The following is a 24,325-nucleotide window of genomic DNA, read 5'->3' on the forward strand; positions in this document are numbered from 1 at the left end:
GCCCCTGCCCCAGGCCCTGAGACCCCCATGCTCTTTGGGGGACACCTGGCTATGGCTCTCCGCCCACAGGGAAGCTCCTCCGCGGCACCCCATGGCCATTGGCAGCTTCTGTCCCCGAGGATCCAGAGGTGCCTGTTGAAACTGTGGAGCAACCAAGCATCCTAATCCCCCTCTGCCCCCACCCCGCACAGCACCCTCTCCAGCCTCCGCTGAGCGCCAGGGCTGAAACGAAGGCTGATAAATTAGTCTAGAAGGAAACAAGGCCGCTTCTACTTGTAAAAGGTCATTTCGACTTTGTTCTGGGTGAGGGTTTATCTCAGCTGCTGCCGCGACAGACAATGCCTGGGGCCTAAATGGCAGAAATCTTAGCTCTGCTCGTGAAATTACGGTGCTGATAAGCCGGAATGGACTTTAGAGGGATCTAAATGGGAACGGAGTGGACGTAGGTATTTTTGAACATGATTGAACAGAGACGACACAATGGGATGTACAATTAAACTGGGCATTAGCCCAGAAGGAAGGAACTCCGCCGACTCTGCCGAAAGCCAGACAAAGGGGGTTCCCGCAGCCTGCGTGCGGCTGGTAATCCCTGCCCCAGCCTGGTGCAAGAGGCGCAGCCGGGACCGGAGGACCAGAGTGGACGCACGAGAGCTCCTGGGCGGCTGCTGCTGGAGGCTGGTGCCGTTCTTCATGCGGCAGGGGAGAGTGGGGCCCATTCACCAAGCCAGCTCCCTGGAAAGCACGGTGGTGCTGCCCACGCGTCCCAGAAGGCCACGGCCCAGTGCCACGCCCAGCACTCCAGGTGGGCCCGGAGCTGCAAAAGCAAGAAGAGACCACGCTCCCCTGCACAGCAGACACACTCACGGCATTCTGGCAGCTGAGTGAGAATAGTCACTTTGAGGCAATTCTACTCACATATGTTCCAAACGACAGCAAAGGTCCAGCCAAGGCCACGCAGAACAAACCCTCCATGCAGCAAGGGTGCCAGCTTGCAGCCATTCTCCAAAGGGCCTTCTCTTAGGCACTCAGATAAACTCCTCACCCCAGAGAGACGCTGCCCTGCGCCGACCTGGCCCCTTAAGGCAGGTGCCTTCAACCACAGCAACCCAGCCACATTGCAGCTCGGGGGTCCAGAGAACGCATGGAGTGCCCGCCCCTGCCCCGAGCAGATTCTACCCGTGTGCAGGAGGCAGCAGAGACAGGCAGCCCACAGGGGTGGTCCTCAGGTCGCTGCCCCTCAGCCGGCCTGTGAGCAGTTGCGTCACCCTCATCTCTGGTTGAGGCCAAGGTGGCCCGTAGCACCCTGAGAGCACATTCCCACCCCAGCTGATGACCCGGCCCATGAGAATTCCTGCCACAGGAGAAGCTCTGACCAGCAGCCAGGCCTGGCGGGAGGGCAGTGGGACCTGCCGCTGTCCCCTGAGGAGCGTGAGGTTCACGCGCTCATCCCCTGACCCTCGTCCCTGATCCAGGGAGACCTCTGTGGCCTGGAACGCGTGGGACCTGCGTCTGACCCAGGGGAGGGAGGGCCACCCAGGAGCTGGCCCACAGGCCTCAGGGGGCCTCTCCAGGGAGCCGCCAGGCCACAGCCGCCCACCCTCAGGAGGGGCCGCCCTCCCTACCCATTCTGCTCCCTGCGAAGCCTGCTGCTGGGAAATTACTCAAAATTAAAAGATCTCAAGTGCAAATGATCTGTACTGTAGATTCTTCAGTCTTAGTGGTCCAGTTGCTTCCTGCCGCCCTCGTAGGCCTACCGCCTGGCAGCACAAAGCTGATCCCAGCACAGCCTTGCAGGGACCGCACTGCAGGTGCAGGCACCAGAGGTGAATGAGCTGCCTCTCACGCCTGTGCCAGCCCTGCCTGGCTCATGGGGCACGCTCCTCCAGGATGCCAAGGCTGTAGGATCACCCAAGGGACAATTGGACTGAGTGCCCATGACGAGCTGGGGCCGCTGTGATGGCTGGGGGCACACAGGAAGGAGGGGCCTGCCCTGCTCACAGCTGACATCTGGGAGCTGCAGGGGCAGAAAGGGCCCGCCTGGGGGTCGGGACCCTGGGCTCTTGTCCTGGGTCCACCCAGCCCATGGTCGCATATGACTCTTTCCCTCCCTGGGGCCCAGTTCATAACTCCACTGGGAGGGGGAGGAGATGGTGATGTCCCAACGGGGACTCAGGTATGACAAGGGGCCCCTCCTATCTTAGCCATCACTCCATGCCCGGGGAGCGCGTGGCTGGTCAGCCTCGGGCCACCCTGTGCAGCTGTGGCCGGGGACGGGAGCCATGCTGATGAGCCAGTGGTGTGAAGCCCACCCCCCAGCCTCAGCGGCTGCACAGACCCCCCCTGAGCAACAGTGGAGTCCCCCGGTGGACCCAGGCACCCTCCTCTTCGCAGCCCCAGCTTCTGCTCCTTCCACCTGCCCTGCTGAGGCCTGTGGTCAGGAAAGGCTCTGCTGCTACCCGTCAGCCTCGGCACCTTTAGGAAAAGCCTCTCTGGGCTCCCATGGGTAGGGGAGGAAGGAAGTTCCTGGCCGGCCCCTTTCCCAGGGCCTCCTCCTGGGCTGGACTCCTCCAAGTGCCCCACGATGATCGCTTCTCAGAATGCAGACTCCTGGGACCTCCTCCAGGAACTCTAAGCCAGTAGTAGGTAGAGAATGGGGCCTGGAATTGGGTGGGGTTCTCACAGGCTGGCCATCTGGGTCAGGAACCCCTCTCTGGTGCCACGGGCACCCTGGGGCCACCGCAGAACCCCAGCTTCAGGCAGGGGCACCGGGTGGTGAGCCTCACTCCCTGCCAAGTGCCCCCAGCATTCTCAGGCCCCACAAGGGCCCATGGGGCTGCATTTGGGACCTGCTTTCAAACAAGGGGACAGCAGCTCCTAAGAAAAAGTGGGGCTGAGGTCATGTTTACGACACAGAATTCCCCCAAGCCCAGAGAGGGCCATCGGCTGTAGTGAAGTCAAGTTCCAGGGCCTGGCTGGGTCAGGGACCTGCAGAGGACAGAGCCATGTTCAGGCAGGAGCATGAGGCACTGGGCCCAGGCAATCGGCCTTCAAGGCGCAGAGTTGAGACTGCCCCACCTACACGCTGTTAGTGCGGGCAGGAACCGGGTCTGGGCCCAGCTGCCGCCCCTGCTGGAGCTCACCTGTGCCTCTCCCACCTGGCAAGAGCCTGGCTGCCCCCAGTGAGCTCCTGCTGGGGTCACTGAGCGGGACCCACACCTGCCTCTGGGCCCCTGCATGGACAAACCTGGGGGCTGGGAGCTATTCCTTCCTTCTCAGCCCCAGGTTCCCCTGTCAGAGCGAGGGTGGCTGTGTCCTAATCACAGCACAGCTGGGAGGGTCCCAGTGTAGACAGAGCCTCACAGAGACCAGGGCACATGGCAGGTGCCCACCAGGCCCACACAGAGGCCACATGCCTCTGTCATACTCCCTTCACATCCAATCCTTATTTTCCCTAAGGAAGAAACAAAGGGAGGAAGGAAAAGGGCAGGAGGATCCGGAGCACCCTGTTCTCACAGGGAGCCTTGGGGGACCTAGGGGGAGGCTGGGCCACGCCCCCACGCAGAAGCCCTTCTCCCTCCTGCTTCTGGCAAAACCCTGAAGACGTTTTCAGGCTGGCAGCCCTGATGATGTTTTCAGGTCTCTTGGTACAAGCGGCCGGTTCCTGAGTAAGGGTGGGCTCTGGGTGTCACTGGGACAGGGGGGCGGGGCGTGTGGGATGCGATTGGCAAAATACTATTTAAGAAGTTGGTATTCACAGATGTCTCTCGAATATGAAAAGAAAATATTTATTTCCTTTTTCGCTTGTGAATCAGAATGCTCTATTTAAAGAAAGTCCCCTCTGCTGGGCTGCAGCGGAGTTATTACCCCTTAAGGAAGTAAAGGAGAGCCATCAGGGAGGTATTCTTAGTCACTCTCTCTCCTTTTTTCTAAAATTCCTTATATACCCGTGCCTCCGAGCCGGGCCGAAGATAGTGCAGGATTTCATGGCATTCTTGGGCTAAAAACGTCTAGGGCTGATGTCACGGTGCCGGGGGACATGGGAGGCCTGTGCTGTGACTCCTCCACGGCACTGCCGGCTGCTCCCGGAGCAACGCCGAGGCCCATGGGTTTCTCTGCATGCCTGTCCCCGTGGTGGCCTCAGGCTCCGCACCATCCCACAGGGCCCCGTCTCTCTCCAAATCCCGACGCTGCGTGCCTCGCCGAGCTGCCCGGTGCTGGCTCCACGGGAACACTCCTCAGAGCATCCACTGGCCGGTGCACTCACGGTTTTAGACGTGAGGCCTCCATAGAAACACCCAGAAGCTCCTGAGTGGGGAAGCGCGGCAAAGCTTCCTGGCCTCACGCAGAACTCTCCACGCAGAGTGGAGCAGCAGAGGTGCCCAGAGCCAGGCCACGTCCCGGGGCCGAGCCCACCCTACCGTGGGGGTGGTGTGGGCAGTGGAGCGTGCATCTGGGAACCTTGGAGAGAAAGGGCAGGCCAGGAACGAGTTTTGGCGTTTAGATGATAAAACGTGGGACTGAGAATACCAAGCCCTAATGTGTGGCGATCAGACGGTGGCGTGTGGCGGGGAGACGGTGGCATGTGGCGGGGAGATGGTGGCGTGTGGCGGGGAGACGGTGGCGTGTGGCGGGGACACGGTGGCGTGTGGCGGGGAGATGGTGGCGTGTGGCGATCAGACGGTGGCGTGTGGCGGGGAGACGGTGGCGTGTGGTGATCAGACGGTGGCGTGTGGTGGGGAGACGGTGGCGTGTGGTGGGGAGATGGTGGCGTGTGGCGATCAGACGGTGGCGTGTGGTGGGGAGACGGTGGCGTGTGGCAGGGACACGGTGGCGTGTGGCGGGGAGACGGTGGCGTGTGGTGGGGAGATGGTGGCGTGTGGCGATCAGACGGTGGTGTGTGGTGGGGAGACGGTGGCGTGTGGCGGGGACACGGTGGTGTGTGGTGATCAGACAGTGGCGTGTGGTGGGGAGACGGTGGCGTGTGGCGGGGACACGGTGGCGTGTGGCGGGGAGACGGTGGCGTGTGGCGGGGAGACGGTGGCGTGTGGCGGGGAGACGGTGGCGTGTGGCGGGGAGACGGTGGCGTGTGGCGGGGAGACGGTGGCGTGTGGCGGGGAGACGGTGGCGTGTGGCAGGGAGATGGTGGCGTGTGGCGATCAGACGGTGGCGTGTGGCGGGGAGACGGTGGCGTGTGGTGGGGAGACGGTGGCGTGTGGCGGGGAGACGGTGGTGTGTGGTGATCAGACGGTGGCGTGTGGTGGGGAGACGGTGGCGTGTGGTGGGGACACGGTGGCGTGTGGTGATCAGACGGTGGCATGTGGCGGGGAGACGGTGGTGTGTGGTGGGGAGACGGTGGCGTGTGGCGGGGAGACGGTGGTGTGTGGTGGGGAGACGGTGGCATGTGGTGGGGAGACGGTGGCGTGTGGTGATCAGACGGTGGCGTGTGGTGATCAGACGGTGGCGTGTGGCGGGGAGACGGTGGCGTGTGGTGGGGAGATGGTGGCGTGTGGCGATCAGACGGCGTGTGGCGGGGAGACGGTGGCGTGTGGCGGGGACACGGTGGCGTGTGGCGGGGAGACGGTGGCGTGTGGTGATCAGACGGTGGCGTGTGGCGGGGACACGGTGGTGTGTGGTGATCAGACGGTGGCGTGTGGCGGGGACACGGTGGTGTGTGGTGGGGAGATGGTGGTGTGTGGTGGGGAGACGGTGGCGTGTGGCGGGGAGACGGTGGCGTGTGGCGGGGAGACGGTGGCGTGTGGTGGGGAGACGGTGGCGTGTGGCGGGGAGACGGTGGCGTGTGGCGGGGAGACGGTGGCGTGTGGCGATCAGACGGTGGCGTGTGGCGGGGAGACGGTGGCGTGTGGTGATCAGACGGTGGCGTGTGGTGATCAGACGGTGGCGTGTGGCGGGGAGACGGTGGCGTGTGGCGGGGAGACGGTGGCGTGTGGCGGGGAGACGGTGGCGTGTGGTGGGGAGACGGTGGCGTGTGGTGATCAGACGGTGGTGTGTGGTGGGGAGACGGTGGCATGTGGCGGGGAGACGGTGGCGTGTGGCGGGGAGACGGTGGCGTGTGGTGATCAGACGGTGGCGTGTGGCGGGGAGACGGTGGCGTGTGGCGGGGAGACAGTGGCGTGTGGCAGGGAGACGGTGGTGTGTAGTGATCAGACGGTGGCGTGTGGTGGGGAGACGGTGGCGTGTGGTGGGGACACGGTGGCGTGTGGTGATCAGACGGTGGCGTGTGGCGGGGAGACGGTGGTGTGTGGTGGGGAGACGGTGGCGTGTGGTGGGGAGACGGTGGCGTGTGGTGATCAGACGGTGGCGTGTGGTGATCAGACGGTGGCGTGTGGCGGGGACACGGTGGTGTGTGGTGGGGAGATGGTGGCGTGTGGTGGGGAGACGGTGGCGTGTGGTGGGGAGACGGTGGCGTGTGGTGATCAGACGGTGGCGTGTGGTGATCAGACGGTGGTGTGTGGCGGGGACACGGTGGCGTGTGGCGGGGAGACGGTGGCGTGTGGCGGGGAGACGGTGGCGTGTGGCGATCAGACGGTGGCGTGTGGCGGGGAGACAGTGGCGTGTGGCGGGGAGACGGTGGCGTGTGGCGGGGAGACGGTGGCGTGTGGCGATCAGATGGTGGCGTGTGGCGGGGAGACGGTGGCGTGTGGTGATCAGATGGTGGCGTGTGGCGGGGAGATGGTGGCGTGTGGCGGGGAGACGGTGGCGTGTGGTGATCAGACGGTGGCGTGTGGCGGGGAGACGGTGGCGTGTGGCGGGGAGACGGTGGCGTGTGGCGGGGAGACGGTGGTGTGTGGTGATCAGACGGTGGCGTGTGGTGGGGAGACGGTGGCGTGTGGTGGGGACACGGTGGCGTGTGGTGATCAGACGGTGGCGTGTGGCGGGGAGACGGTGGTGTGTGGTGGGGAGACGGTGGCGTGTGGTGGGGAGACGGTGGCGTGTGGTGGGGAGACGGTGGCGTGTGGTGATCAGACGGTGGCGTGTGGTGATCAGACGGTGGCGTGTGGCGGGGACATGGTGGTGTGTGGTGGGGAGATGGTGGCGTGTGGTGGGGAGACGGTGGCGTGTGGTGGGGAGACGGTGGCGTGTGGTGATCAGACGGTGGCGTGTGGTGATCAGACGGTGGCGTGTGGCGGGGACACGGTGGTGTGTGGCGGGGAGACGGTGGCGTGTGGCGGGGAGACGGTGGCGTGTGGTGGGGAGACGGTGGCGTGTGGCGGGGAGACGGTGGCGTGTGGCGGGGAGACGGTGGCGTGTGGTGGGGACACGGTGGCGTGTGGTGATCAGACGGTGGCGTGTGGCGGGGAGACGGTGGTGTGTGGTGGGGAGACGGTGGCGTGTGGTGGGGAGACGGTGGCGTGTGGTGATCAGACGGTGGCGTGTGGTGATCAGACGGTGGCGTGTGGCGGGGACACGGTGGTGTGTGGTGGGGAGACGGTGGTGTGTGGTGGGGAGACGGTGGCGTGTGGTGGGGAGACGGTGGCGTGTGGTGATCAGACGGTGGCGTGTGGTGATCAGACGGTGGCGTGTGGCGGGGAGATGGTGGCGTGTGGCAGGGAGACGGTGGTGTGTGGCGGGGAGACGGTGGCGTGTGGCGGGGAGACGGTGGCGTGTGGCGGGGAGACGGTGGCGTGTGGCGATCAGATGGTGGCGTGTGGCGGGGAGACGATGGCGTGTGGCGGGGAGACGGTGGTGTGTGGTGATCAGACGGTGGCGTGTGGCGGGGAGACGGTGGCGTGTGGCGGGGAGACAGTGGCGTGTGGCAGGGAGACGGTGGTGTGTGGTGATCAGACGGTGGCGTGTGGTGGGGAGACGGTGGCGTGTGGTGGGGACACGGTGGCGTGTGGTGATCAGACGGTGGCGTGTGGCGGGGAGACGGTGGTGTGTGGTGGGGAGACGGTGGCGTGTGGTGGGGAGACGGTGGCGTGTGGTGATCAGACGGTGGCGTGTGGTGATCAGACGGTGGCGTGTGGCGGGGACACGGTGGTGTGTGGTGGGGAGACGGTGGTGTGTGGTGGGGAGACGGTGGCGTGTGGTGGGGAGACGGTGGCGTGTGGTGATCAGACGGTGGCGTGTGGTGATCAGACGGTGGCGTGTGGCGGGGACACGGTGGCGTGTGGCGGGGAGACGGTGGCGTGTGGCGGGGAGACGGTGGCGTGTGGCGGGGAGACGGTGGCGTGTGGCGGGGAGACGGTGGCGTGTGGCGGGGAGACGGTGGCGTGTGGTGGGGAGACGGTGGCGTGTGGTGGGGAGACGGTGGCGTGTGGCGGGGACACGGTGGCGTGTGGTGGGGAGACGGTGGCGTGTGGTGGGGAGACGGTGGCGTGTGGTGATCAGATGGTGGCGTGTGGTGATCAGATGGTGGCGTGTGGCGGGGCACGGTGGTGTGTGGTGGGGAGACGGTGGCGTGTGGCGGGGAGACGGTGGCGTGTGGTGGGGAGACGGTGGTGTGTGGTGGGGAGACGGTGGCGTGTGGTGGGGAGACGGTGGCGTGTGGTGATCAGACGGTGGCGTGTGGCGGGGACACGGTGGTGTGTGGCGGGGAGACGGTGGTGTGTGGTGGGGAGACAGTGGCCAGATGCTGCAGAGTCCAGCCTTGATATTATCAGACCTGCCCCAGCCTCCCTCCCTGAGACTCCAGCCTGTGCGGAGGTCCCCAGCACCTGCCGTGGTCTCTGCCCCTTCCCCTCTGTTGGAATTTAAAGGATAAGGCCTAATAGGGAGTTCTAAGAGCTCAGCCAATGAGCTGCCCCCACAGCAGGCCAGCAAGGAGGGCTTATGGCGGGGCTCAGCTCCAGGGTGAAAGGGGCATGGGAGAGACAGAAGGAAGCGCCCTGCACAGGGAGGTACCAGTGAACACCTCTGCAGGACCCGAGATGAGCTGGCTGTCTGCTGAGCGACTAAATGCCCTCAACAACCATCCTAAATAGCCCCCCAGTGTGCACTGAGCATTGCAGAAGGCCGGATGAGTGCTTTGGGAGCCCTTGTTCCTCAGCCCTCCCACCTGTCCCTTGCTCGGCGGTCTGGTGCAGGTGCCGGACAGGACATGCAGGCGGGCTCTCCACTCCTCCTTTCTAGGTCAGCTGCTCTGGGCCCAGGCCGTAAATTAGGATCTCCTGGGAGCTTTCACATGCCTGATGCCAGAGGGGTGTGCCAGGACTTTGGGTCTGACACTGGGACGTTCCTGGGCAAACAGGGAGGTTGGTCACCCTCCCTGGCCCCAGCCCAGCATCTCCGAGGCAGGCCTGACACCTGTATTTCCCATGCTCCCCAGGCAACACCAACACGCAGTGAAGGGGAGCCCGCAGCCCCCAGCCTCTGCCCTCAGGTCTCAGGCACCCGGGAAAGACTTGGGAGCTTTCCTGACCACCCCGTCTCCCAGTACAGACCGACATGTGGGAGGGGCGCTCACTCTTACATTTTTCTATGCATTCAGCAGACATTGTTGGGGGGCAGGGGCTTGCACCTCCTCCCCAGCTGGGTGGGCGCGCTTCTCAGAATATGTCTCAGCCGCAGGAGCTCCCTGGGTTGAGCCTTCCTTGCCTGCCATCCTGGGGTCCCCCAGAGCCGGATGGGATGGAGAATGCGGAGGTCCATGGCTGTGGACAGCTCCAGGGGTGCAAAGGGAGCACCCAGCCCACTGAGCAGTGGGTGCTGGACACACAAGTTCTGCTTCTACAGAGGAGGGCTATGTCAAACACTTCTGGGTTCAAACCAGCCTCTGGTGGCTGGCAGGTGCCCCTTCTTCCTGAATCCCAGAGCCATGAGGCAGCCTGGAGATCTCCTAGGAATGGCTAGACCTGGCACTGGTGGGAGCTGCCGCTCCATCCCCTTGGGGGGCCGGGCAGGAGCCCGAAGCCTCAGGAGGTCAGCCCTGGAGGCGGGGTGGGCAGGAAGGCAGTGCATCCTTCCATAGCGTCAGGGAACATTGGTGACTCTCCCAATGCCTGCAACACACCCAGAGCTGCCCCCTGGTAAGCCGCTGCGTCTGCTGGGTACTCGTCATCTGGCTGCTGTGTCTGCTGGGTACTCGCCGCCTGGCCACTGCATCTGCTGGGTACTCGCCGTCTGGTCGCTGCGTCTGTTCAGTACTCGCCGTCTGGCCGCTGTGTCTGCTGGGTACTCGCCGTCTGGCCGCTGTGTCTGCTGGGTACTCGCTGTCTGGCCGGGTCCTTCCTAAACTCAGCTGTGCACATGAATCACCAGGGATCTCGCTCAATTGCACGTGGTGACTCAGCGAGTCTGAGAGGGGGGCCAAGGTTCTCCATTTCCAACAAACCTGCAGGAAGGCCACAGCACTGCTGGCTCAGGGACCACATTTTGAGCACCGAGGGTCTTTATGGCAACAAGGCAGCCGGGTGTGTCTGTCTCTGGGTTGATCTTGGTTTCCTGTTTGCTCATGAGGCCACAGGGACTGAAAGGGACTGAAGCAGAGTCCCAGGAGCCTCGACAATCCCTCCTGGGCAGGAGCTGGGGCTTGGTTAAAACAGGGTCGCTTCTGCCTGGGCTCAGACCTGTGGCCAAGCTCACCTTGGTTCCCCAGCCCAGGACCAACGGAGGGGTCTAAGTCCAGCTCCTGCACCAGCACCAAGCGCCACCCACTGCCATGAAAAGGGTAGAAAGGTAGAGCTTCCAATAGGACCTCCTACTTCCCCAAACCCAGTCCTGAACCCACATCCCTCATGAAGAGATTGCCCAATTGGAACATGAGCAGGCCAGAGCGTGAGGTCTGGATGGAGGGGCTGACTCCTTAGGGTCTCCTCCTAACACCCTGAGCCTGGTCATTAATCCAGAGCCTGGAAGTGTCTCTCCAGGATCTTCTGGCTCAAAACCCAGCCGGAACTCCCAGAGAAGCAAGGCCCGCAGGCACCCAACCCGCATGCCCCAAGACAGCCAGCTCCAAAAGCTACCGAGCCCAGATGAGCTGGCGACACGGATGATCCCCATCCTTAGAGGCCAAGGCTCTGTCTAGGACTTTAGGCAAAAATTAAGCTGTGGGGGCTATTTGTGTGTGCAAGCTCACACACAATCTCCTGCAGCAAATCATGTTAATATTTGCTGCTGACAGGACATTCAGGAGGAAGGGAGAAGGGACTGGGGTTTGTGTGTGGGAAAGGGTGGCCTGGGTGATTCCCTACCCCACCCTGTGGACCTGGCCACATTGCAAAAACCCTGGAGCAAATTTGCCATTGCCCCTCCTGCCATCGGACTGAACCGGGTCTCAGCACTTGGGGCCCTCCAGTGCTTCCTGGTATGTGGGGAAGCTGGTTCTGGGTGCTGCCTTTTCACGCCTGCCTCACGGTGCCTTTAAAAGCCCATCATGGACATTTGTGCTGTGATGTCGGAGACTGAAGCCCCATAGCACTGTCCTTCCTGCTGTCCCAGGGAGCCAGGTGCCTGGCTGGGCTGCCTTCACCCCACTCCATCGTCATCCTATCACCTGGGACCAAAATGGACCTGCAAATGTATTTCTCATTTCTCCCACTCAGGAACAGAAGAGCATCAGTATTCCAAACACATGTAGGGGGACAGGCCTGTGTCCACAGAAGAGGTTTTACTTCCTTGGAAATCCTGCCTTTCTTCAAGGCTGGGTGTTTTGGATAAAATTCCATATTACATGTGAGGACATTTCTCATCTTCTCAGAGTGCAGGCTGTACTTGCTCTCACCCATCCCTGGCTGCTGTGTAGCTCCTAGTCCACAGGGGAGACTGGCAGGTCCTGGCCCTGCCAAAGGCTCTCAGTGGGCTCTGGGGACCCAGGAGGCACCGGCTTGGGGGTCCCATGATGGCAGTGCCAGAGAATTGGTGTGGCCCAAGGCCTCTGGGCTGACCCCAGAGCTTCCCACAGGCCCTGGCCCAGATACAGTGCATTTGTTGATTGAACAAATAAACACACATTAATATTCAGTAAATAACGCCGGGGGTGAGGTCGTCCACTTCAGCACATTCTTCAAATAATTGAAACCCCATCAATTCACATTAACATTTTTTACCTGGCCTCTTCAGCAGAAGCAGAGGCACTTACTCATCAGCGTTCTGATTACAGGCAGGGCCGCTGATGCCTTCGAGAGCCTTTCTGGGGAGACACAGTCAACAAAGAAACAAGCAGACCTTGGGTGGGAGACAGTGGCCGATGCAGTGAGCAAAGTGCCCCCAGTGCCTCCCCTGGGGGTCCTGCGGGATCCCGCCCCAGCAGGCCCCGAGCTGCAGGACCCTGGACACACAGCTGAAGGCCCAGCGGGCGGCAGGTGGCCTCCCCAGTGCCTCATCCATGGCCTCCTCCCTCTGGGCTGTCACCGGGCAGCCGCCTCTTAATTAGCAAAATAAACAGCATGATGATAAATGTCATGATTTACTCAACAAATGTGAAAATCATTGTTTTTGCAGACCCCAGGGCGAGCAAATGCGCTCACGGGTGATTTCCTCCAGGCAGGTGGGCCTCAGTGGCGACCGGCGGGGTGTGGTATTTCGGAAGAGACTGAGCCTGGCTGTGTCCAGATGGAGGAGGCCAGGAATTTCGGGTGCCCTTCCTGACAAGCCCCCTCCCTGAGATGAAGCCCAGGGGGCCGTTTCCACACACCCCTGGGGCACACACACAGCCATGCACAGAGTGAGCCCCCAGGTCGGGGTTGGGGCATCTGACTCAGGGCACAGCTCAGGATGCCTCGCAACACCCAGGAACAAAGCGGGTTTAGTCAGCGACTATTCCTAACACACAGGAGGGAGAGAGGAGGGGGCGGCCCTCCCCAAAGCGTCAGCCTCAGCGTAGAAGGAATGCTGGCTTCCGATCAGCAACTGAGGCCGGAGGAAACTCACCTCCCGACCCCCAGCCTCATTCCTGCATTGCTAACGGAAAGCTCCCACTTAAAGTAAGGCTGCCCCACGACCTTGAAGTAAGGCTGCCCCACAACCTTGAACCCAAAGCTCGTGGGTGCCTCACGTGCTGCCCGCCCCGTCCCTTGTCCCCAGGGAGTCGTGCTGTCATCTACATCGGCCCCACGTCAGGGAAAGAAGAGCTGCCGACCCTCCCCAGTCATCCCAAAGCCGAGGGTTGCCTGGCACTGTGTCTCTTGCTATACAAAGAGAAAGGAAATTGGACCTTCTCATTTTATTTCAACTGAATTGTCCAGAACAAGAACTTTGTTCTCAGAGTAGAAAGAAAATGGTTTCCATGGTGTCCCAAAATAACAGTAAGAATAATCCACGTGACTTTTATTTCAAACCTGTCCTTCAAGAGACGCGCACCCTGTTCCTGCAGGGGCTGCTGCCTGGCGAGATCCCTTTGCTCACGCCACTCCCAGACCCCCTCTCCTCCAGGGGAACCCCACTTCTGAGCTCAGAGTGGCCACAACACCGTGCTCTAGGCCACCACGGAGGGAGGCCAAAATGACACCGATCCTTCTTGGATTTTGCTTGTTATCTTTGCTAAAATATCTTTACTTGTTCTTTTTCAGTAAATAAATACCGTGGACATTACAGTAAAGTCAAATCACTCTGATTCATAACACTTAATTACCAGTGTGAAAGTGAACAATTATACATATGAAATTCAGGACCATCAGAGACGACACGCACGCATGGGCTGTCCCAGGCCTGACCTGGAATCTTGCTGGTGTGACGCTGGCACCCATGTTTTTCTCTGTCCCAGGCCTGCTCTGGCCGAGCTCACTGCAGGGGCATGGAGGGAAAGGGCTAGCAGGGCCGCTTGTTGGTGTGAGTGGCTTGGGAAGGGGACTCAGCAGAAGGTCCTTCTCGTGTCTGGAACTACAGAGGGATCCCAGCCCTGAAGCCTGGTATTCCCATCCCGTCTCAGGCCCCTGTTCACGGCACTTGGAAGACAGGCCAGGCAGTCGGCAAGAGGAAGAAGTCCTCAGAGAAAGAGTCACCCGCAAGTCACTTCTCCCTCCGGGGCCATCTCGGGGAAGGCAAAAACCAGGCGGAAACAGCAATCAGCTCTTTCGGGACAGGTGGAAAATTCTGGGAAGGCTGCTTAAGGGGAAGATGTCAGTTTTCCTGCCCAAAGGCCCCAACTGAGGTGGCTGAAGGTGGGGAGAAACCTCCTTGATTGACGGACATCGTTCATTTCAGGCAGAGGTGGCTGCCACTTGATTCCCGCCCCCTGCTTCCTCCTCTCTCTCCTTCTCAGAGGAGGTGGTGGCTTCCTGCCCAGTTCCAATGTCAGCTCCCGAAGGCACCGACGCACACGGCTGCCCCCCGTCCCATCTGACAGAAGCAACAAAACTCAAAGGTGGTCCCAAAGCCAGGGAGTCGGTGCCCAAACTCGCAAGGAAAACAAGGTCAGGCGAGATCCTGCCGGGTGCGCGGGGAGCACCCTTTGAGGGCGTCGGGGGGAGAGTAAATATTTCTAAGCGCCGGCAGGAGGGGTATCTGTCAGGTGGCCACCGTGGAACAAAGCCCTCCGCAGAAACGGGAGGTGCGCGGTGAGGAGAGCGCGTTCCCTCACGTACACACACACCCGGGATAAACACACCGCAAAGTCAACAGGCACCGGCAGGCAGCGGCGCAGTCTGCGCCGGGCCTGGCACCACGCGGACATCGTGATACGGGCCATTTCTTTAAAAAAAAAAAAAAGCAAATAGAAACTTGTATCAGAGTAGACAAGAACAAAGTCACCTGAAGGTTATCCAAAGTGCTACCTGCAGGGCCCCTGGACCTCTCACATACACAAGCCACCTCCTGATTACACAGTCCAGACCTTTCTAAGTGTGACGGACAAACACCCTTGAATTCCTCTCCCACACACCAGGCAGGGAGGGACAGGCCACTTCTGCCAAAGTTACTTTCACTGCACAGCCAAAGACGAATATTGCTAGAAAAATGCTCTCCTTGGTCCCATGAGGGTCCTGTAGGGCCATGAAGCTGGGCAGTGTCTCCACTGAGGTCTTCGACTCCAAACTCTCTCCCTGTCCTGCTTCACTGGGGCCCCTGACCCTGGCCAGTCTCTCCCGAAGGTGACCTGACCTTGGGCCCACACACACTGTCCTCTGTCTCTCGTTGGGGGGTACGCCCATTCCACAGGGGCTGCCCGTAGAGCTGCAGCTTCCACCCTGCTTGACGGCCGCAGACTCTGCTGCGCGTTTCCTCAGACACCGGGACCCCCACAGCTCTGTAAAGGGCGGGGGGGCTTTAAGCTGACACTCAGGGAGCAGCTCCTGAGTCTCCCTATATCCTTGACAAGGAGCCACACAGGACTCTGTGAGCTACCAAGGACCACATCTGCCTGCTGGGAGCTGCCAAGGTGCCCTGGTCTCCTTGCCCAGGGAGGATGCACTCAGCTCTGCAGGGTGCGGGCAGCCTCTGGCCCCCAGGCCGTCAGTGTTCTTACAAAGGGCTCTTAATGCCGCCAGCCCGGGGAGGTGCTCAAGGGCTGCTGGAGGCCACAGGAGCCTCCCCACGGCCTGTCTGAGTTGGGGCAGGCCTGACAGTGAGCATGGACCTGGCTGGGGACTTCTCCAGAGCCACGAGCCGCCAGGAGAGCAGGTGGGCGAGACACAGGATCCTGCCCCCACCCGTCTGGGGATCCTCTTCCCTGCTCAGGCCATTTGCCCATGAGGAGCCCACCTCCATCCGGGCACTCCAGAGGCTGGGAGGCACAGGGGGAATCCGACCGGTGTTCCCATTTTCCACCCAGGCAGGGGCCCTGCCAAAAATACCACCGACAATTGGCTGTATGGGGCCGGTAGAAGGGCCAGGGCCCACCAGGAAGTGCACTTTTTGTGTGTGTGTTGGGGGGGCTCTTAGTCCCCGTAGGACCACTCAAGGGCCCCCAACACCGGGGCCTAGCGTCCCTCACAACCTGGGCAGGACGCTCCGGGTGCTCCCCTCTCAGAGCCGTCCCAGGGACGCCCTCTCTCCTGACCCCTGCAGCAGGATCACCAGGCCAGCTTCAGACCCTCAAGGCCAGTCACTTCGTGGTGGGAAAATTTAAACAGCCAGCCATCCCTCCCTGGCAGGTCAGGGCCTGTGCCCCTGGAGTTGGAGAAGCTGAGGCTGCTCTTAGGCCACTGGCTGACCGGGGCAGGCGGGGAAGGCGGCAGCCGGGGCAGCGTGGCCACCAGGTGTGATTTGTGAGCGGCTCCACACTGCCCTGGCCTGGAATGAAGCCCTGGAGTGCAGCTGCCTGTTCTGGGACTTCCTATTAATCTCCCTGCCCTGCCGCGATGGCAGTGTTCGCGCCTGGGATCCGGCGAGAAGCACGGGATGTTTTAAGACATGAGCTCATGAAAGACACATTTCCGGGAGAGAGTGGGCGTGGCCTACAGGGCTGACAGGCACCCATGAGGACCTCTGATGCTTTCTGAGTCGCGTCAGGCGAGCTGCAGGATAAAATAGGCTGGGAAATGTGACATTTGAACGCTCTCTCTGGCCGCGCCTCCCGCCTCGGGCAGTGGCTGCTCAGCCCGGCTTTATAAATAGATTGAACACAAGATAAATGGCCGTGATCAATCATGCTCAGGCGCGATCGCTCACCTCCCATCCGAAGTCTGTCTCCTTTGCCGCCGCCCGGGGCACCACCACGCAGGGGCCCAGCCTCTCCCCGGCTTCCATCTTCCTCTTGGCCCAGACCCCCAGGCCAGCCCCTGGGATGGAGGACTCTCGGAGCTCGAAGTCTGCTGGGATCGGAATGTCTTCAGGAATGTAGACAGGGGCCTCGTACGGCGAGCCCTCCTTGGGGGTGAAGTCCTCACTGGTGGGGAAGGGGGACGGTGGCCCCACGGGGATGGGCGACATGGCACTGTCCTCGGCCTCGTCCTCCGCGCTGTGGCTGGCCAGCAGGTCCCGGTTGGGCTCATACATATTATTTACAACGTCACCGTCACCTAAAGGAGACAACGCAGCGTCAACCTCTGCAGCACACGCCCCACCCAGTGTGTACAGCTCAGGGAGCGCTGGGGACTCGGGCATCAATGGGGACCGAGGGTGCTCAGGGGCCCAGAAGGCCCGGCTGCCACCCCTGCCCGGGAGACGCTGCCTCCACTCTGCCCTGAGCCCAGCTGCCATCACTCGATGTCAGAGGCTCCAGAGGATGGGATCCTACCAGGCTCCTTTGGGGCCAACATTTCTGATGGGATGGCACAGCCCGACACACCCTGGCTCACCCACCCTGGCTCCCACAGCCACCTGAGGATGAGCCGGGTGGTCCTGCTCTAAGGGAACTAGGGAAGGAGCTGCCTGTGCCTTGCAAGCTTGGGGACAGCCGGTGAAGCCGTCACGCGTGGCGGCTGACCCAGGGCTGGCTGATGGTGAAATATTTGCACCAGAACATTCCAAATGTCCTCTATAGCCTTGGAAATCAGGGACGGCAGAAGTCCTAAGTGCCTGGGAGGACTCAGAATTTGGGTGAATGTGAAATGTGCTCAGTGCTGCTTCCCTGCACTTGGGCCGCAGCCTGGACATCCCTGCACTTGGGCCTCAGCCTGGACATCCCTGCACTTGGGCCGCAGCCTGGACATCCCTGCACTTGGGCCTCAGCCTGGACATCCCTGCACTTGGGCCTCAGCCTGGACATCCCTGCACTTGGGCCGCAGCCTGGACATCCCTGCACTTGGGCCTCAGCCTGGACATCCCTGCACTTGGGCCTCAGCCTGGACATCCCTGCACTTGGGCCGCAGCCTGGACATCCCTGCACTTGGGCCGCAGCCTGGACATGCACTGGGGTAGGGCTGGCTGGGTCTTGCGGAGGCTCGTGGAAGTTCCTGATGATCTTGACACAGGCTAGGAACAGGCCTGCTGAGGTCATGGATATCGGACTCATGGGGCCCCAGGTCACTGAACTAAGCAATGAGAGGGTGCCCAGTTTTTCTGTCTGGGGTAGGCCTTTGGGGTCCGTCCTCAGAGAGGGTGGGTGCCAAGATAGTGTGTGTGTGCAGCCGAAACTATACCAGAGTGTAGCCTGAGGCACCGAGGGAGATGGGCAGGGCGAGGAGGAGTCCGGACAGGAAGAAAAGCAAAGCCCTCCACCCAGTGCAGCCAAACCAGGACTCAGGCAGGCGAATGTTCACAGTGGCAGATTCACCATCGCCAGAAGGCAGAAACAGCCCAAACGTCCGTCTGCGAGGGAATGAGGGAATGGATGAGTAGTGGACGGTACCTCCCCTCCCCAAGGAGGAAGGCGGCCTGGACCAGCCTGGGACATGCGGCACTCGGCATAGGAAGCCGATGCAGAGGGTCACACCTGTGGCACCACCCCTCCCCAAGGAGGAGGGCGGCCCTGGCACGCGCAGCCTGGACCAGCCCCCGACATGCACCACTCGGCATAGGAAGCTGATGCAGAGGGTCACACCTGCCTGGCGGCGTTTAGACGACTCACCCAGCACAGGCCCCCAGAGACAGACGCAGATGGGAGATCTCGGGGACTGGGGTGGGGGTGACAGCGAGAGGCCCAGGTCTCCTTTCGGGGTGATGAGGTGTTCGGAAACTAGAGAGGGGGTGGTTGCACTGCTGGGTGAATGGCTCACTGCCGCTGAATCGCCCCCTTTACAGCGGTTGAATTCTGCCTCGATAACATAAAAAAGGCAGGCGCGAGTGTTAGGTGGGGAGCAGCGGAAAGGGGCAGGAGGTGGGGTGAGCTCCGTCACCCTGACCTGATCTAGATCTTTCCACGCAAGCCCCTCCTTCTGTGGCTGCCTCGAGGACCCGTGAAAGCGACTGGACCCCGGTCCTGCTGGCCCTCGCCTCCCGGCCCCCGCCCTGCACCCTGTCGTTGGCTGCGGAAACAGAAGCCTCTAAGGAGACCAGAACTTTTAAGTACAGGAAAAATGACTTCAGATTCCTCACACTGGTTGCAAACAGATCAGCACAAGAAGTAGCAGAATGCTTTCTTTCAAAAGAAACCAAAGTCTTGGGGGGAAAAGTCGTAAGGAAAACACTTATTTAATTTATCAGCATTCAGAGAAGTAATTATTATGTTTTAAGTGGCCAACGGGTCCTTTCTAATTGACGCGGCGGATCCTTTCAGAGACGCAGCCACAGAACTGGCGCTGTTATTCCTCCACCCTAAAGACCTGAAGTTGTTTAGGTTTGAAAGAACACCCCCATAACCCCCGCCCCGCTGACTGTGTGCAGCAGAAAGGTACATTGGGGGGGTGGTAATTAACATGGCATCTTATTATTTGCAACTGGTAACTGCACGGAGCTCGCAAACAAAGTCGGGTTGGAGGCCGAAGGCCCCTCGACGCGCTCCTTAACTCCTCTCGGGCGTGGGCGCCTCTGCCCGAAGGACAAGCAGGAATTAGAACCCCAGGTGTTTCTGCGAGTTCCGCTGGAGCCCGAAGTGGGGCAGCGTCCGCATCAAGTGCATATCCGTTGCAGGGCTCCGTTTAAAACATGGCTTGTTTCTGTTTGAATTCTACTTCCCAAAACCCCTGACCTGCTGGAGGAAAATCAGCGCTTTAAGGGCATGTTTAATTTACTGGCCAAGCAAACAGCTTAGGAGAGAAAGGTAGTGTTTCCTGCTGATTAAAGGCAGGTCTGTGCATCGGGCCCCCGGCCTCCCTTCCCCGGCGGTCACGGGGTTAAGCGATTGCCCACAGCCTCCAGGAAAAACCCGTCTCATTTTGCTGTCCCTGTTGCTGGGGGAGAGGGAGCTCTTCTTTCAAGGGTGGGTGAGAGGAGGGCTAATTCGTGTGCAGAAAACATTTTGAGAAAATGAGGTGCAGAGAACAGCCCTAAAGCCCAGAGAAAGCGGGAAGCCTGCATGGAGGCTTCAGCAGGGCCTGGGCCCACAAATCGCTGGCTCTCCTGTGCAGAGGCTCCAGCAGGCCAGGCACAAATCACTCGCTCTCTGGGGTCCCCAGGGCAACCGGAGCGGGGAGATCAGAGTCAGCCCTTCTCCACCCTGAGCTCCGGCCAGGATGCCCCCGAGAGGGTCAGCAAGCTCAGGAGGCTGCCCGACCCTCTGCCCTGCTGGACAGGCTTGTTCTGGACGTGGGCATCTTTTCACTGAGGTCCCCAGACCCTACCACCCAGGCCTCTGTGACGGGGTGTGCATTTCCAGCAGGCACTCTCTCGCAGGTCAGCGTGCAGGGCCAGGATCATGTATGACTTTGGAGATGTAGGCTGGGTAACAGCGTGTGATTGACTTGTCAGGAGACCTGACATCCTTTATTTGGGATTTGCCATGATCTCATTCCAGGGTACTGAGGCCATCATTTCTAGAATTTCTATGGGGAGACCTGTGGAATTATAAAAGCAAGGAGGGGAGTGGGGAGGCAGGGAGCTCAGGAGGGAAGAGGTGGACTTGGCTGGAAGGGAGCTGAGTGACCCCGAGTCGGGGCCAAGGCCACCCCTTTCTGCCGTGAAGCACCTCCCGAGCTGCCAGTTCCAGCCGAGTCTATGTGCTCGGGGATCTTCACGGAGAGGCCCTGCTTTGAGTCTTGTCACACACACGTATGAGCGATCGTCATTTGATCGCATAATACAGGTAAGGGAGGTGAAGAAACTCTGCTGCCGCCCCGGGCTAGGACAGAGACCGAGCTGGCCGGAAGCCCACGGTGACCTCAGCCCCTCGCACTGCCCCTGGGCTCCACCACAACCCTCGGTTTAGGGCTGCGTCTATTTCAGGCTCACAGTGGGAGCCTTCTGCACCCCTCACCCAGGCTGTAGGAAATGATCCTGGAACAGAGGCCACCCCCACCATCTCCCAAGAGACCCATATCTAGAAAGCAAAGCTATGGCCAGGGTCTTGGGGTCTGGAGAGAGCGAGAGAAGAGGCCACAGATCAGGACCACTGTGCTAAACCGGCCAGGACAGGAGCCCAACAGCCAACAGGGGATCCCTCACCACCGTCCACCTGCCAGGGCCACGCGAGCAGTGCCCTCAGAGGGGGATTACCAACACGACGACCCCTTCCCCGCAGCCCGAGCACCGAGCGGCTCTGTGGCAGGGATGGGCAGATTTCAGCCTAGATTCTTGGCCAGAGGGAGTACAAGGGGGTTTTTCGGAGTCGGTATCTGCCTGGCTGTGCTTCCTCCTTCATCATGTGGTTTTAAGGAGAAGCCATGAGGCCTGCAGGCCCCACTGGGCAGGAAAGAGGCACCGTGTGGCGGCTGGCAGGGAAGGGCGGCCCCCAGAGTGCGTGTGAATGTGAGCATCCCATGCGTGTCCGTGTGTAAGCATGTGTAAGATTGTGTGTGTAAGCATGTGACCGCATGTGTAAGCATGTGACTGCATGTGTAAGGCCATGTGTAAGACTGCGTGTGTAAGCACGTGTAAGACCGTGTGTAAGACTCCATGTGTAAGACTGCGTGTGTAAGACTGCATGTGTAAGACCGTGTGTAAGACTGCGTGTGTAAGACCGTGTGTAAGACTGCGTGTGTAAGACTGCATGTGTAAGACCATGTGTAAGGCCGTGTGTAAGACTGCGTATGTAAGACTGCGTGTGTAAGACTGCATGTGTAAGGCCGTGTGTAAGACTGCGTGTGTAAGACTGCGTGTGTAAGACCGTGTGTAAGACTGCGTGTGTAAGGCCGTGTGTAAGACTGCGTGTGTAAGCAGAGGGCCCTGTTGGGAACCTGAAAAGGTGTCCAGGGCAACCTCAGCTGACCCCAGCCTCTGTGCAGCCTCTGGGTTGGGAAATGCTGTTCTCTTCTGTCTGGAGACCCCTCAGGAGGAAGGGTCTCCCGTCTGCTGGGTGAGGGGCTGAAGTTCGGGCCCCCTTGCCTCCCTCCCTCAAGGGCAAGGCAGCGAATGGCGCTCGGCTGCCCCGGGCTGCCCTCGTCTAGGCCCCATGCGGGTTCCCTAGGGGCCTCCTGATGCTGGCCTGGGTCTTTACTTCTGCGGCCTTTGGGCCGTGTGGGGACTCGGTCCCACCCAGCTGCGCACCTCTCTATGGGGCCAAGATGTGGTCCTGGAGATGCCCAACATGGGACCCACCGGGAGAAACTGCGCCAAGGGCAGGCTGGTCTCTACGCGGCGTTTCTTACAACTGCACACCCAGCTACGTGATTTCAAGGAACATTTCAGTGAAAAGAACACCCACTCCAAAAATCTACGGTTCCTTACTCCACCCGTGTGTACGTGGATGTGTGATTGCTTCAGGCCTGTGAGTTTATGGCAGAACATACTTCATGATTCCTGCCCGGCTCCGAGATACCTTGTCTTGGCCTGGGGGGTGGGAGGAGCTGCTTAAAACAAACAAGCAAACAAACAAAAACAAAAAACAAAACACGGAAACAACAGAAATAACTGTGGAGGGTGGCAGTAGGTGCTTCTGATCAACCTGAGAAACACGAGGGAATCCTTTGCTGTGCAGTTCCCTGAAATGTCACATTTCAGAAAACCTAAGGTCAAAAGTATGAGACGGAAGGGACAGGAAAGTCCAGGGATAACGATTCTGCACTGCAAACCACCAAGAACCTTGTCATTCGTTAATGTCTTTGTCACGATGGAGCAAACAAATCCGGTGGTAGCCTGGGGAGGGTCCACCGTGATAGGAACAGGGACCCGGGAAAGCAGGGGTGGCCCACACTCAGGCCACAGATCTCTGGGCTTTGGGAACCGTCTCTCTAACCAGAAAATCTTGTAGGAGATCACTTGGGGCCGGATCACCTTGGAATCTTCCACACCCCCCAAGGAGGCTAGTGCCTGGTGAGCAGGGCAAGGCGGAGGCCAGCGAGGTGCCAGGATGCAGGTGCCCGGCCTTGAGAGCAGGCGGCCCCTTCAATCTGCACCACGGTGCCACATGGGCCTGCCAGGTTGGCAGCCGGGTGGGCACTCGGGGGCCCTTTTCTCTCCCTCATGCTGCCTGATGGATCTGTCACCCCACAGCAGGTTTCTCAGCCTGTTTCCAGGTGATGTGACATCACAGTCTCTCAGGTGCCCACATCCAGCCATGTGGACCAAGCAGTGAGTGGCTCCAGAAGGAGGGTGTGCTCCTCCCTCAGGGGAGCTGCCCACTGTACAGCTGGGGAAACAGAGGCATAGGGGGGTGAAGGAGCCTGTCATCCCCCAGTGAGGGGCTGAGGGCTGGAACCACACCCACTCCTGAGTCCACGCTCCCTGCCCCTGACACCCAGCCTGTCCATGCCCTGGGGCACAAGCGCTCTGACCCCAGTCCTGGCCCTGCTGGCCTCTCTGCCTCACCCTAGTCCAGGCGGAGCCCTCTTATTTTGGTTGGGATCGGCTACACGTCCCCCACAACCATCAGGCAGAGAAGTCCAGAGCAGAGAGAATATGTGTGGTGGGCGCCATATGGGCACTTTCAAAACGGGGGAGAGCCCTGGATGGGGTTTGTCTGAGTTCCTCCAAGCCCCTGACAGTAACATCAGGCCTCAAGGCCCGTGAAAGGTGCAGCATCGGGTCACCCCCTTCTCTAAACCCACAGGGCCAGGGCCAGCCCAGGGGAAGGGCTGGGCAAGGTGTTCAGAGCGAGGTGGGACCGGAAGGTTTTAGAGGTCGGGCGGACCCGGCTGTGGGTTTCAGCCCCTGTGGCTCAGGAGTCTGAGTGGAGTCCCCGACAGCAGCCTCTGCATCCCCTGGGGACTTGCTAGAGCTGTAATTCACGGGTCCATCCAGGCCCACTGACCTGGGGCGGGGCTGGTGTGTGCAGGCAATCGGTGCTTCAGCAAAGCCTCCAGGAGGGGTGCCCTCAAGGAGCAGGGACCTCGAGTTTGGGAAGTGGGGGGTGGGGACAGATGGGGAAGTGCTGAGTGACAAGGGTGCATCCTGGGGGAAACAGGGTTTAACACAGAGGGAACTAGGCTTTTCTAAAACGTCGAGAAGATCACCCTGAAAATCTGGACTGAAACCCTTATTGACCCTGAGGTTTTTCAAGTAAGTGCACACATTTGCCACCCAGGTGGAGAAAAGCAAGCGGCAGCCTCCAGGAGCCCCGGCCTCCGGGAGAACAGCAGCTGGGCTGCAAAGCACTTTTCCCATCCAAAGCCTTCCCAGGAAGATGTGGCTGTTAAAGAACCACCTCTCCGCGGAGCTTGGTTCTGGGTTTGGGGCTGCGCGGAGGTGAGGGAGGCAGACGGAGGCCTGCGGGAGGGAGGGGAGATTCGCCAAGAATTTCACAAGGACTGTGTTCGAGACGCCCCTCGCCTGTCTGTGTAGATCTGGCCTCCAAAAGCTTCAAGTCTAAAGCTGCCCCTGCAACTGCTTTCTCTCATGAAAGGCGTTTTGTATTGGGTGTGAGGGGAACAAACCCTTGCCGTCTTATTGCCACGTGCTCCTCATCTTCTCCCCTAATATCGCTGGCAGGGGGAGGATCCACTCCCCAGCTCACCAAACACCGGACCGTCATTCTTGTAAAACCCAGCCTTGGCCGAGCCTTGCAAGTCTGTTTTTAACT

The 24,325-nt window shown here is 60.5% G+C and overlaps 1 protein-coding gene across 5 annotated transcripts in view; it reads right to left on the reverse strand.

The window, feature by feature from the left end:
* The window catches only part of PRDM16 (PR/SET domain 16), a 372,183-nt gene that overhangs the window by 238,410 nt on the left and 109,448 nt on the right, over window positions 1–24,325 (reverse strand). For all 5 annotated transcript variants that reach the window (XM_055350077.2, XM_055349983.2, XM_055350023.2 and 2 more), the window contains exon 2: window positions 16,504–16,853. In XM_055350077.2, coding sequence (XP_055206052.2) covers window positions 16,504–16,853 — 350 coding nt within the window. The remainder of the gene's footprint in view (window positions 1–16,503; window positions 16,854–24,325) is intronic.

This window comes from Gorilla gorilla, chromosome 1 (genome assembly GCF_029281585.2).
Source record: "Gorilla gorilla gorilla isolate KB3781 chromosome 1, NHGRI_mGorGor1-v2.1_pri, whole genome shotgun sequence".
Classification (NCBI taxonomy): domain Eukaryota; kingdom Metazoa; phylum Chordata; class Mammalia; order Primates; family Hominidae; genus Gorilla; species Gorilla gorilla.